Source organism: Temnothorax nylanderi, unplaced genomic scaffold (assembly GCF_030848795.1).
Source record: "Temnothorax nylanderi isolate EJ_2023f unplaced genomic scaffold, tnyl_v1.0 TNYL_tig0026_pilon, whole genome shotgun sequence".
Taxonomy (NCBI): Eukaryota; Metazoa; Arthropoda; class Insecta; order Hymenoptera; family Formicidae; genus Temnothorax; species Temnothorax nylanderi.
Window position 1 is genome coordinate 1094356 of NW_027249088.1, and position 14651 is coordinate 1109006.

A 14651-nucleotide genomic window follows, 5' to 3' on the forward strand; every position below is an offset into this window, starting at 1 on the left:
ATTAAAAAAGCGGACGGTGCGTTGCGTTCAAAAATATTCCCTGAGATGTATTGTTTGAGAAATTCTATTACAAGAGTATGAAGTTTCTTTATCATCGTAGCTTCTTGCGATTTTGCATCAAAGTACCGTCGACCTCTGAGCGACGGCTGTCAAATTTGAGGAATCGACAGATTTGAAGAATTCACAGATTTAATTCTTTAATTATTGTCTTTTTCGGAATTTTGAGACTTACATAGGTTTCAAAGTTTTTTAATTATTTAAATTTAATGATTGTTGAGTTAAGATACAGTCCTTAGCGATCTAAATGGCAAGTAAACCATGACTTTTTTGAGTATTCGATGTCACGCGTCGGTCTCAATGACGATCGCGTTGCGCGCGAGCGGATTCCCGAAGAGACGAAGGCAAAAAGCCTCCGCGGGACCATTAAAGGGTTTACATTCACGATCTTCTTTCTGTCGCGCGCGAAGGGTCAAGAGGACGTGGCGGGGATGTTTTCTGAAAGGGAAGTCTCGCGGTACGTCCACGGAGGATCTCATTCCGCGGACTATCCTCCTTTTTTCCCTTCCGCCCCCTCGATTCAGACCCCTTCGAGTCTCCTTTAGTGTGGGTTATGTCGGGACACACGCGCTGGCGACGGAGAGTTACACCCCGCGGATCGACCGGAACAAAATCTGGCGCATTCATCCGGTTCACTCAGTGAGCAGCAGAATGCACATTCCGCCGGCGGCTGAGAATTGTTTAACGAGCGACTGGGGGATAGCGTTTAGGATCTTTTTAAGTGCACGAGCATCTTGGGATTCCGCGAGCTCGGCGAGCCAGAAGAGGAATGCTTGAGGATCGAGAAAACCGGAGACTCTTGGAGAATCTCGAGAAGTCGAGAAAAATCTGTATAGTTTAAATTCTGTGAATTGCAGGCTAATAATAGTAATAATTTTGTGGACACCCAGATCTTCGTCGCCACATTCTCGAATTCTCGATCGATTGATCGGAAGTGGATTAAGTACTTGCTGACAAACGTATAATATATAATTACAATGGAGTCATTGCAAAATTTATTGAATTTCCAGGCGGGTGACTGGGAATTCTCGTTCGCGAGGAGTCAAGCTCCTCGATGAATGGAGCCTCCGGTATAATCGCAGAAGCGGAAAGCTTCTCCCTGAGATATTCGAGCGCGGACAAGAGTCGATGCCGGGGACTTTTGTCGGAAATGGGAAAGGCTTGTTTTTCGAAGTGGCACCGCGAAAGGCTTCTTACGAAAGGCGTCTCTTCGATGACTATTGTCCGTTTCCGACGACTTAATTCTCCCGGCGAGGAACAGTCCGATCCCGGCGCGGCTTATCGTTCTGATGAATGTGGGACCTAAGTGAATTTCTTAATTATTTAGCGCGCCTTCTAAAGGGGCACCTTCGCGTGGAGTTTTGGCAGGCATAGAAAAGTCGCCAAGTTCGACGATCACCGCAATTCTGTGTCGCGCAAAATTTATTTCGTCAAAGACATTTGTCCCGATATTCTGAAAGCTTTAGGAAAAACGCTCTATTAGAATTACAAAGAATTAAAGGGTTAAGCCGGTTAAGGAGAAAAGAAGTATCGTAAAACAGCGATTGAAGATTTGGAAAGATATCAATGTAGAGAGAAAGTGAAATAGAAAGAATGTAAAAATTGTAAGATAGATGAAATAAGATCATAAAATATATTTTTCAACCAAAATCAATTATATTTTCGGGTCAGTGGCCGTGTGTATGCAATTTGTCGATCTTTCTGATTATTTTCCCGTTATTTTTTAAAGGATTTGTTGTAACTACGGCAGGAGAGTGATTTTACTTACGTTAAAAAACTTTTAGAGATTCGAGACCACGCTTTCAGAATATTTTGTCTTATTAATTCTCAGAAATAGGGAATATGAATTTTTCAAGCAACTCCATTTGCCACGCGCACGTTTTAATTACATTTACACGCCATAATTGCATCGTTAGCCTTTTTCCGCGCGATCGGTCGCCATGTATTTATTCGCAGGGGCGGAAAACGCAATACTGTCGCTCTGTGCGCCGAGTTCCTTCGTTTTTCAGTTCGATTTCAAAGGACACGACAAAGGCTTCCGGTTTTCCGGGCTTCAAACGCAACCGCGGCATTTCAAACGCACCGAAAGGGGTTCTTGCGCACTCGTATTACTGATGTCGACTCTCTCTCAATCGCTGAAACTAATTTAATTAACTAATCACCGCCGGTTCAGGTATTACGCGCGCGGAAACCCATCTAGGTTCATTTGAAACGCTCTCAATAAGAGAAATGCAACGCGATCAAAGAGAGATCAAGACATATATACTGATACGAGTAGATCGTACACGCGTCATATCTAATTCTAATCCAATATGGATAAGCAGTATGAAGGTGATAAATGTCATTTTATGTCATTTTTGCAAATGCAGCCTGAGTTATACGCGTGGAGCGTTCTCGGCAAGCTGTTACGTAATTATTTATCCTTCTCCGATATTATTCGCGTTTAATATAGTTGTCTTATTCTATTATTTTTATGAATTCTAGCTACTTACCGTAAATAGAATTTAGTTAACTCAAGTAGTAAATAGCGTTCGATGTACGTGTACGTGTACGTGGAAATAAACAATTTCGGCATTTTTGGGGCAGATTGATTTGATTTTCTATTGTTCATTTTTGACTTGTTACAAAGATAATATTCAGCTACGTGATTTGTGTAACGTATAATAAGATGTTACGTCAAGTTTCGAGAAAAAGTTTCCTACGGCGTTGTTTCCTGCACAGGAAAATTCAACCATATCGGACATATTTTCAAACAATAACGACAATGACGCAAGAAAGAAGGATGAGCTGTAAGTTTTCGAGGAAAGTTTTTGGCGGTCATATTTTGGCTTTCACAAACAAATCCAAAGGATCAATTATTGTAATATATTATACCTATTAAGCGCGTCCTTCATTAAAATATATTTATACCAAAGAGCATATTGTTTTAACTATTGTGCAACACAATGCAGCCGAGTATTTATCGAGCTGCCTGAATGCACAGGCAAAAAACTTGAGAAAAAACCTTGGCGAAAGTAAATTGTCTAACTTTCGTGCATTGCGTTTTAAATTGCACTGTAGCAATTGTCAAACTTGAATTTTTTTAACCTAAAATATTTAAAGATAATATTTAATTACTTATGAGTTATGACACAACTTTCTGCTAAGTTTTTTGTCATCAACATATATGTATGTGGCAAGTTAAACTCTGAGATAAAATCGATAAAAATTTATTCAGAGATTAGATATTTCTGAAGTTTAATTTATAAACTCTAAACTCTAACGATAATAGCAATCAACATTAATTTTTTAATTGAATAATTTGCTTATTGTCTGATATAGAAAAAGCTTATTATTGTTAGTCATATAATACTATTTTTTAACGGAAGAAGATTATTAACGATTAAGATATTGCGCGAGGAAAGGGTTAACATTAAAACACAGAAATTTTTAATAATTAAATTGGTGATGTTTATTTTTTCTTTAAATGTGATGTAATAAATATAGTAAATTATTTTTTAAATGTTTTTTATTAACAAAAAATGATCAAAATTATCGCTTCTAAAATCTGCTATATAAATATTATTGTTGATTTCTTATCTCACAGATCTCCGTATTTTACACAATATAATCGGCGAAGGTCACGACAGCAACATTTGTAACTTAATATTCTCTTTTATTGAGATATTCTGGTTTTAAAAATCGTAAAAAAGGTATTTTTTGTAGGGAAACAGAAAAGAAAATAATAACGTTAAACTTTGCATGTTCTTTTAGCCTTATTTTAAGAATTTATTTTTATATTTTTTAAGTAACAAAAATATTCTTTTTTCTATGTTACATCCTATCGTCTGAACCAGAACTAAACCAATATTTCTATTCTAGACAAAATAGTGATCTTTTTATTAAAATTATTATAGTTTTTCTCAAAATTTTGTTAGTATTCGAAAAAAATAAAAAACTAGTAAACATATAATGTTTAATCTGGTTCAGACGATAGTCACACTTCTCCCGAATAAGAAAATTTTTGGTTTTTACGTTTCAGGTACCTAATAGAAGAGCTAGAATCATTTCGTTGACGACACCGTCGATCATTTACACCTCCTGGTGACCAAGGTATAACACAAAAAAAAGAGTATTTTTGTTATTTAAAAAATAAAAATATATTCTTAAAATAAGACTATAAAAGAATGTACAAAGTTTAGCGTTACTCGCTTTTTTCGTTTCCCTACAAAAAATTCCTAAAAAATACTTTTTTAAAGACCTTTTAAACCAGAATAGCTCTTTAATATTCTCTCTAATAGTCTCTCCATGATTCTCGGCAGTCAAAGTCGGCAATTTTAAACAGATGTCAAAGAAAAGAACTTTGGAAGAATAAAGAATAAGTAAGAAATGTTATGCAATTTTCTGAATAGCATATTGTTCAACTCGTTACGCTTCTTCTTTCTATTTTTCATTGTTCAACCTTTTGAAAAAAAAACTTGAAAAGCTCAAATGCCATTCCTTGTCCTCACATTGAGTAGAAAAAAGAAAAAGCAAATAATTCTTTATCCGCATAACTGTCCTATGACAACCATGTAACCGTATGTTTGTCCGTGTGATCGATCAACTAATATGACCATTCAGTATAATCTAACGTGAGCAAACAAAGGAAATGCGATTTATCTTCTACACATCATCAATTATTATAAATATTTATATTTAATTATAATATCTACTAATAAAATAAATATGTATGTATATATGTACATATAAACACAAATATTTATATTTATATATTTATACAAATTATATTTACATTCATATATATAATATAAATATTACATACATAAATATATATATATATATATAAATATATATTAAATGTAAATATATATATTCGTCATATCTGTTGATCAATCATATAATTTTTACTAACAAATAGAGAATGAAAAATAAGTTATTTTGTACAAATGTGCATGCTATATCATTATGAGGAGGTATAACACGACTAATGTTCAAGATAAAAATAATTTCATGTAAATAAAACGTAAAGTTAGACAATGAAATAAAAAAATAACGAAAATTTAAAAAAATTGAAATATTAATACAACTAAAGTATTAATATAATAAAATGTATATAGAGACATTTATAAAGATTATAAAAGAATCATTTTATTATATGTCATATGTATATTGTATGATGCATACATTATCTTTTCTAAAAGAATTTTTTTTTATTTAATAGAAATTACTTTCATTGACGTATCATACTTTAAAAAGCTATAAAAAAAGCTAAATCTGAATTAAGTTTATCGATCGTTTAATAGTCAATTGCATCGAAGTGCATGCATTGAAAAACCTTGCTCCCTATTGTCTTTCTTTCCCGCCCTCTTGAAATCTAAGAAAAAAAAACTTAATGAGTAAAAAAAATTGTAAGCCTTGTTATTTTTGTCTTGGCAGAATGTCCGTCTTACACCTCCTTATAATGCATGTATAATTCATAAATACAATCGCCTTACTACCAAATATATTGCTTATTCCAGGTACATGATAATCCGCATCATATATCTTGTAATTATGGTATTTCCTCATATTTATCGTGAATACGCCGCCTGAAACAGTAAAATTTAACACACAGCTTATTATTTCAGTATAAAATTTCAAACTTTATTTTTATTATAAATTATATAAATTATTGAGTTATAAATTAATTAGATGACGTATCTATACATACATGTTGAATATATCAGCACTCGTATAATATTAATTACTTTGTATACTAATAATATTAAAAGTATAAAAAAAGTATTTCTTTATCAAAACTGAATAAATTTTGCAGAGAAAATCTGAGGAGGGAATATTAAAAGTTTATACCTATAGGAATATGTTGGTTTGGATTTATATATATTTTTATATATAAAAATACATATATACACGTATGTATATTAACATATAAAGATTACAGAAGAAAGTTACTTCACAACTAAGTAAATAAAGGAGATTACACCGTAATTAAAACGTAAATAAAAGAAGAGTTAAAAATAAATAAACTTCTAAAGTTTGTGATAGCGAACAAGATCTAAATAATCTTTCTCTTAACTGCCAGTCAAATTCTTTATTCGCGCAGCGTAATTCATAAAATTAAATATTGTAATTAATCTATATAGACAACATTATTTTTATTGATATCGTTTTTTTTAGTATTTCGCACGTTCGGCTAAAAGTTAGCACCCTTGTTGCTAGGTTAAAAGTGCATCCGCGATTAGATAACATTATTTGGAAACAACACGGGACATTGCGGGAGGGTTAGGTCGAGGCTATTCATCAGGAACCATCCTCTACAATAAAACCCATTGAACAAGACAAAACGAATCCGGGCCTAAATGATTCCATTGTTCTGTCGCATTAATATGCTAATTCAATTATCCACTTCGTTAACGGCGAGACGGCCTTGCCGACAGATACCCTAAAAACTATCGGATGAAACTGAATCAGTCGATGCAGAAAACAATTTCTTTTTTTACGAATTGACTTGAAAATAATAAATACATTACGTACACAGTAAAAAATTTTGTGTCAATGGAAGTCCACTCTCAATTTTGTGTTAAAATAACTCATTCATCGTGTTATTTTTGACATTTAGAAATGTTATAAATGTCGATATAACATTTCTAAATGTCAAAAATAACACGATGAATGAGTTATTTTAACACAAAATTGAGAGTGGACTTCCATTGACACAAAATTTTTTACTGTGTAAATTCTTTTTAGAGATTTGTTTCTTTTTATTTTCTTTCATTATTTCTTTTTTCCTGGAGAAAAAAATTTTTTCATATATAATTATATAAAATATATCCATATGTTTTCTTTCTCGCAATTTTCCTTTTTATAAAAAAAAAATGCAAAAGATACTTTTCTAATTATTTAAGGGATAGAAAAACATATGGACATATTTTATACGTATGTAGTTATATGAATATGAAAAAATTTTCCCCGATATTCTTTAATGGAATCTTTGAAATAAATATAGCTTAATAATAAGTGCTTGTCCATACCTGTTTGAAAATTTCGAATTTATATATTCTTATCCTTATTCTTATCCTAAGTAACCTGCAAAGAATTTTAAATGGAAATATATTAAGTGGAAATATATTATTTCGCTGAAGAAACAGAACCACAAAGCAAAAAAAAATTCAGAATTACATCCTTTGGCAAACGGAAATCCAAAAATAATAAGAACTAGAATTAAACGAAATCTTTCTTCAGTGAGAAGAAAGATTTCGCAATCTTTTCGAACACTTTGGATTGCTCGAGAAATCGTAAATATTCGCATCATTGCTCATTAAATTTTTACCGGATCATATCTCTGAAGCCAATCGGAATCCAACGTGGGGGTAGCCAGTGGCCTAGTGGATGGCACCGATAACGAAGCAGATTGCGATTCGTTGGTGTCATAATTGTGCGCGACGGTCCCGGTAGATCCGGACGTGGAAGGAAACATCAGTTGAGAATGGAGACCGTTGGTTCCCAGTGTACCTTGGCTTGTCGGGAAGAACGAGTTCAGGTTCAGGTGATGCTGCGCCAATGTCGTTGGATTACCAACCGTCGGTGGCATCGAATAGAACTGATATAAGCTATTGATGTCCAAAGACGCGTTGTTGTTGCCGTCAGCCGAAACCGTCGACGACGACACCGTGGACGACGCACTTGGGTTCATCGCCTTAAAATGGACGGACCCGTGGTACGGATGGTAGGCCGGACGAGGCATGGCCGAGGGATTGACCATCGGCGTAGCGTAGACCGACGACAGCGGGAAACCGGAGCAGTGCCTCGAAGTTATGTACATGGACGGGTCCGCCGAAATTGACATCTTCTTGAGCTTTCTCCGAGGTCGATACTTGTAATTCGGGTGGTCCTTCATGTGCTGATTGCGCAGGCTCTTCGCCTGCTCGACGTAGGGATCTTTATCCTTGACGGGGAGCTCCTTCCACATTACGCCGAGCATCTTCGAGATCTCCGAATTGTGCATCTTTGGGTGCTCCTGAGAGATCTCCTTCCGTTTCTGACGGGACCATACCATGAATGCGTTCATAGGCCTCTTGACGTGTTCCTCGTGTTGCACATGTGTCTGCTGGCCGACATCTCTCATCGTGTCGTCCGCGGCATCGGATGGCACTTTATTGGGAAATGAATAATACAGCGGGTGCAAATGGTGAGGTGAGAACACGTCGAATCCGTAGTTGAAACCTGATGTGTCCGAGTTTGAACTGAAGCACGGATTGTACGGCATTTGTTCACTTGAAATATACTTTGTCATCTGTAATCGCAAATCGTCCTTCATGAATAATTCTTAAACGATTCGTTGAAATGACTGTTTACAAACACACGGATACTGAACGATACAATCGATCGTGGGCTGACAACGTATCGGCATTAATACGATTCACAATAATTCGATGAATATTGATGGATATTTCAATTTACGAGCTAGTTTTCATCTGATTCAATTTATTTACAATTCTTCCAACTCACACTCTCGTACTAATTGGCTAATGTTATCTTTTAACTAACAATAAGAGGTTTTCTTGGAACCAGCCAGTGTGTTATTTTTCAAGCCTTGTCTTTGCTTAGATTTAAATTCTTTTTAAATAATTACGTATGTAATTTTTCAAGAAACAATCATCACAGATTAGTATCGTCTTATTTTATTTGTTCAACATATATTGCACAAACTTCCACGAAGATGATCTTCAGTTGTGTGATTCTTCTCGGTTTCTTCTTTTTCTTCTCTTTCCAACTGGATTTCTCGACTCCGATGGACACTATATTATCAAGAAAGGATTTCTTCTCTTTGGCTTTTGTTACTATGGTAGTGGAACAATATTTTCTCACTTAAAATTATAAAAAATCCGATAATAAATTAGATTTTTCTTGACAGACTATTGTGTGTGTGTGTGTGTGTGTGTGTGTTCTACCACCAAATCACTGCCCGGCGACCAAACGCACTACTATCTTTCTACTGTCTGTGCTCCGATATTCGTTTTCATCGCGAGTTTGGTTGACTTAGTGTGTACCAGATGCTGAATTATACTGAGAGCTGCCTAGCGTGCCATACAGCTGACTCATTGTCCCGGCACTGGCGGCACTGTCCTTCTCTCTTCCCTCTCCGTCGTGTCCGATGCGAGCCCCACGCGCGACCCACGTTTATGGGCGTAGCTTGGCCGGTCGTGTTCGAAGGTCGACCGGCTGATCCGTCGACCACCCATCGACCGGCCCCTCGTGCACCATTGGTCCTTGGATCCCCGTTTTCGTGTAACTCCGCTGCGCTTCGTCCCACTTCGTCGCCCTCTGTCACCCTACTTTGCAGCTTGCGACGACGGAGCGGAGCGGGCCACTTCGGCGCGATATACCGCGCGGACTGCAATTATTATTATCGATTACCTCGATACGACGAAGTACAAATAGCGCATAGACCGGCCGTTATTGACTGGCTCCGTTCACGTACCGTCGCGCGACCGCGGCGCGGGGTTACGTCGCGCAGTAATTGCAATTAAAAAAAAAAAGAAAGATCAGGGTAAAGATTTTCGTAATCCTTTCGTCTCTGGAGATATGTAATAGTGCGCATCGTGTAATCTCAGTTACAGCAAATTCTTTCGATTTTCACTAACAGTAAAATTGAATTTCACTAGAACCATCGTTCTCACTTAGACTTCAACTATGCACAACGGTAAGAGCTAAACTGAAAACCGATTGCCAATTTAAAACTATCTGGTCCCTTTAATTGTGACTACATTACCACCTCTTTTTTTAGTCTTTTAACTTTTGGCCATTTAATGGTGGGATACACTTCGCTTCCCCTTTCTTTTATATATCACATAGACGTAAACACGCACGTGGAGGGAGAAGAACTAGGCGGGACAAAACTTCCAAGGAGCTTCTGTTACTTGCTAGATCGTCTTGGAAGAATCGTTTTTTTTCGTCAGTAACCTCCGAAAGTTTCTCACGACTGATATACAAGGTACAAGTAGCAGTGAAGTAACAGTGAAGATCACTTGATGCTGAAGATATGAAGATACTAGAAGATAAAGAGAGAAGAGGAAACAACACAAGTTCACTTAACATAGAAGAACACATACATAATGCATATATGTATAATAAAAATTTATATACTGTGTGTTTTATAATTTATACTCATCAATTATATAGTATTATTTCTCAATAAAAGAAGTCCTGGATCATTTTTTTCTCCGAAGCTTAATTAAGGCAGTATTCTTAACTAAAGTTCATCCAATCAGCGCCGTTCTTTAGACGGATATTCGTGAGCCACGTTTCATCTGTATTTTTATACACTACGAAACGCGTGGTTCACAGATGTAAGACCGTTTAAAAAATGATTGGACGGACTTTATTTAAGAATATCTTCTTAGTTAATAAGCTTCGGAGAAAAAAAAATGATTCAGGACTTTTCGATTTGTTTTGGAATAACGTTATCGTAATTGGTGGGCGCAAATTATAAAATTCTGTGTAATGTGAATCATTTTAATATTTATTATTTTAATTATTGCAATTGTGTTTTATTTTAGGAAAAGATATTTTAAATAAAAATTTTAGGCAATAATACAATATATATGCAATTTCTTATAATGTGTACTAATCTGCTATTTTCTAATGCTTAAAAATTAATATCGTTAATATTAATTTTAATTTTCTCTGATGAACGGATAAAGAACGAGTTCACGAAGCAGTATGTTAAAGCAATATTTGCACAGTCTCATACATCGGCGAAACGTAAAATGATCGAGTGAGCGTTTGGTGTTGTTTTCTTATCGCGCAACCCCCTTTACGCCGTCTTTTCGTCGTCGACGAGTAATCAATCGGGAGTCCGCTCTAGAGCGAGTTTCGACCCTATTTAGTTTACGTACACACACACGCGCATACACACAGAAAGAGTGAGAAGAAGAGGAGAGGAGAGGAGAGGAGAGGAGAGGAGGAGAGGAGAGCGACAGCTTCCGTGAAACAATGCCAGGCGAAATCTGACGGTTACCCTCCTATGGGAAATCTGCGGGTACAATGCAAAAAATCCTCTCGACGACAGGGCACTTGGATTAGAATGAAAAGCGGCGAAAGGAGAGAGCGCCCTGCTCCCTTTTCCCAATCTCGTATCGCCCCTCCGTCGTCCTGACCCATCCTCTTCGCCTTCCTGGTTACCGGAGGACATTCAGTGATGCAAACGAATAGATCGCAATAGTTCGCTTCTCTTTCTCTCTTTTCCTCGGTGATATTAGTTGCTTTGTGTATTCGTGTATTACGTGTATTCGTGTATTACGTGTATTCGTGTATTACGTGTATTCGTGTATTACGATTGCTTTTTCGACGTCTCTTCTCACCGCCTCCGCGATCAAACACTTTTCTCTTCTCGGGTTATTGTTTGATAGCATATCATCTCAGCAAATCTCAATTGGCGTTTTTACTTAAAATTCTGTTGTCTAATGTTGTATAACATCTGTTTAATATACATTTTATTGTTTGTAAAAATAAATATGCGTGAATAAGCATACAGAAATTAAACGGGGAAATTATGAAGAATATAATTATTTTGTTTGTAGACACATATAGTCCTGATTCTGTTATTTATTATTTATATGAGTATGAATAATCTTGCTAACAAATCGGGTTAACAAATATATACATCATTAATTGTGTGTGATAAATTCATTTCAGTAGCAGAATCGAATTAAGAGAATAACGACGAATCCACTTTAACAGAGAGCGGATGAAATGACGCAAAATTATTTTTTCAAGTGGCGCGGATCCGCTTTTATAAGGTCCACTGTCGCGAAATATTTCCCGAAAACATCCATCACTTCGTCATCGATCTCGGCACGATTGGAACACAAAAAAAATCCAGGAAAGCAAGTCCGTCAGCTAATAATTTATTATCTCGCCGGGGTGCGCCACCCCGAAAAACAAAACCCACCCTCGTCGCGGCGTCGACAAAAGGTGGCGGAAGGAAAAACGAGGAGCGCGTCTCTTCCGTCGCGGAAAAAATCCGGCGACGTGGTCGCCATTCCGTCGGCCTCTCCGCTAATACCTCGTGCGCGCATACAAATGCACGTATACGTGCATGTATACGTATATGTATATCCGCCTGTACACACATTCTTGCCCGTATGCAGTCGGGTGCAAATTGGTATTGAAAAATCTCGAAGTCAATTAAAACTCGAGGCACAAAGGATTCGGCGAGACAAAATACCAATTATCTCATGTCCTCGCCGTCGTCCGCCACCCCCATCCCCCCGTTCCCTTCTTTCCCTGCCCGGTCGACGAACAGGAGGAGGAGAAGGAGGAGGAGGAGGAGGTGGAGAACAGGGAAGAGAGAGGGGGGAGGCTCTTTCCCTTGCAAGAACTCAATTCCATTAGGCATTGAAGTGAGTAAAACGAGGATGGGCATCTATATAACGCACTCGCATCTCGCTTATCTACCTAATAAAGGTTTCTCTCGCCCCCTCCCTCTCAACCCCTCAGGCTTCTTCCACTCTTGCGGCACCCCCGCAGTATAAAGCGTACCCGTGAGGTGTCTGCGAGACAATCCCTTGGGATGACAATGCTTATCCCACGTATGAATGCTTTCTAGGTAATTTAAGTATAGCCCGCCCGATATTGTCCTCCCTTCTCTTCGCGCGTCTCCCCCCTCCCTCCTTTTCCTCTCGTGGGCCTTCGTTCGTGCCCGTCCATGAAAATTCGTTGTCCTTGCGTTAATGATCGCTCTTAAATTTCATTTTAGATTTAACTCCAAAGGACTCGCAGAGATACAGAACTCGAATATTCCATTTAATAAATATTTAAAGCAGTTGAAAATTTTTTGTTATCCATTGATGAGAAAAAATAAGTTACGCGATTCCACGCACATCTATGTATTTGAATGAATTCGCGAAATTATTAAGGATTTGGTTACAAAATTCAGAATTCTATTGTAACAATTCCAGAGGCTTTTAATGATTCAGAATAATCCTCGCGACTCTACACGACGAGCGATAAAAATTCGATGATCTCGCTTAGACGGCAATTAAGATACAGCTAATTAATAATAATCCCGGTGCGACGATGTAACGTCTTTCGCACACAGGCGGAGCGTGTAATTCGGATGCGCGGGGGATTATCCACGCAGCGTTCCCAACATTGATCCTGCAAATTAAGTTGGTTGCTCGACCGACGGGGCGAGATGTCAAACCGGCAGGAACTGCTGGGAGCTTTGTCCTGGACGGCGCTCGCAGCAGGTGAAGCGCCGCATTTGGCTGATTATGGGCGATCGCGAAGGCGTGTGAGAGCAGACAGATAAAGCTTCGTTCGCAAGTGACTATCGGTGTACAATTACGAGGCGCTAGAGAATTTCAATGTTGCAAAAATCTGAGGATTATGAGAACTAAACATTTTCGAATATTTAAAAAATAGATCGAAAACTGCGGAAGTCTTTATAGTTCCAAAATTTTCGATAATTCAACTAATTGTATCGTTATAACAGTGATATCATCTAATTTACATTCTTTATATTTATTTATGATTTAATAAACTTATTGCTCTTAGTATTCTAGAAGTATAGAATTAGAAAATATATAACGATAGATTTAAAAAATGTCACAGGTAACTCAAATTATGAGCTCTTCGCGCTCGTTTGTTGGGGACGCAGCTTAAGGGGGTGCAAGATGGGGAGAGTAAGGGCACGGGTTCAGGAGAGCCCGTGCGAGATCATGGGTGCGCTACGGAGAGAGAGAGAGGAAAGGGAGGTGGAGGGAGAGAGCGGAGGAGAGAAATCCGGATCCATCGCGGTGCCACATCGCCACCCCCGAAGAGCACGCACGAACGCGTTGCGTAATTAGCGACTGCCTCCCCGGTTTTCGTAGGTGGGTGGGTTATATCCAGCGGCGGAGATCGGACGAAGAGAGAGAGGAGGAGGGAGAAAGGGGGGTTGGGAGGGCGGGAGGGTGTAGTAGAGCAGAAAGGATCGACCAAGTGCAACCCTAGAACCTGTTCGTGCGACTTGCGCTGAAATCCGCTGCGTGCACATATAGCAGGCACACGTGCATGGGTGCGATCTACGGGGTGTTTCTTCCGTAAGAGCCGGACGGAAGTTTTAGAAATCCTTGGGGCGCGTCCGAGAGCGACGTAATGGATTGGACCCTCTTCGAGATTTAGTTTCGCCGGAACGCGGAAACGGTAATTCGGAGTTTCTCGACTTACGCGAGTGCTCGAATCTCTTTTTTCCCTTTCGAGAAGGCCGTCCGAAAAAAAGCAGAAAAAATTAGCGGATTTGTTTCAGTTTTTGACGCAACGCCAGTTAGTCGCGTCGCGGCACGGATCGTCTTCGGCGGAGGCCAAACGGGGTGACGTCGTTAACGCGTAACGCATCTATTATCGGCAAATATCGCCCCCGCCAATCCTTAGAAAGGATTCCTGAGATTTCCTTCCGATCTAGCGCGTGCTGAGTTAAGGATGGATTAGCTGCCGATCTGATTTCTCTGAGGGTGGGGTTTTGGTCGAATTATGCGGCTCGTGGCGTCGACACTAATCCTTTTGAAAACACCCTGTATAAAAGGAGAGGGGGAAAGAGAGAGAGGGGGGGAGGGGAGGGAGTGCGA

At 38.3% G+C, this 14651-nt stretch overlaps 1 protein-coding gene across 3 annotated transcripts; it reads right to left on the minus strand.

Moving 5' to 3' along the window:
* Positions 1 to 3483: 3483 nt before the first annotated feature.
* On the minus strand, positions 3484 to 9680 carry LOC139769981 (uncharacterized). Of its 3 annotated transcripts, none has more exons than XM_071701544.1 (3): positions 7370 to 9680; positions 7071 to 7125; positions 3484 to 5627 (listed from the first exon to the last, which is right to left on the minus strand). In XM_071701544.1, the coding sequence occupies exons 1-2, from the start codon at positions 8354 to 8356 to the stop codon at positions 7117 to 7119; spliced, it is 996 nt and encodes a 331-aa protein (XP_071557645.1). In that variant the 5' UTR covers positions 8357 to 9680; the 3' UTR covers positions 3484 to 5627; positions 7071 to 7116. The 3 variants fall into 3 exon arrangements, with proteins under 3 accessions (XP_071557645.1, XP_071557646.1, XP_071557644.1); XM_071701545.1 differs by lacking the exon at positions 7071 to 7125 and having other exon boundaries at positions 7370 to 8332; positions 8749 to 9677; XM_071701543.1 differs by lacking the exon at positions 7071 to 7125 and having other exon boundaries at positions 7370 to 9675.
* Positions 9681 to 14651: the final 4971 nt, after the last annotated feature.

Coding starts and splice junctions, on each gene's coding strand:
- LOC139769981 (XM_071701543.1), bottom strand. CDS start 8,356: ATGAAGGACGATTTGCGATTACAGATGACAAAGTATATTTCAAGTGAA.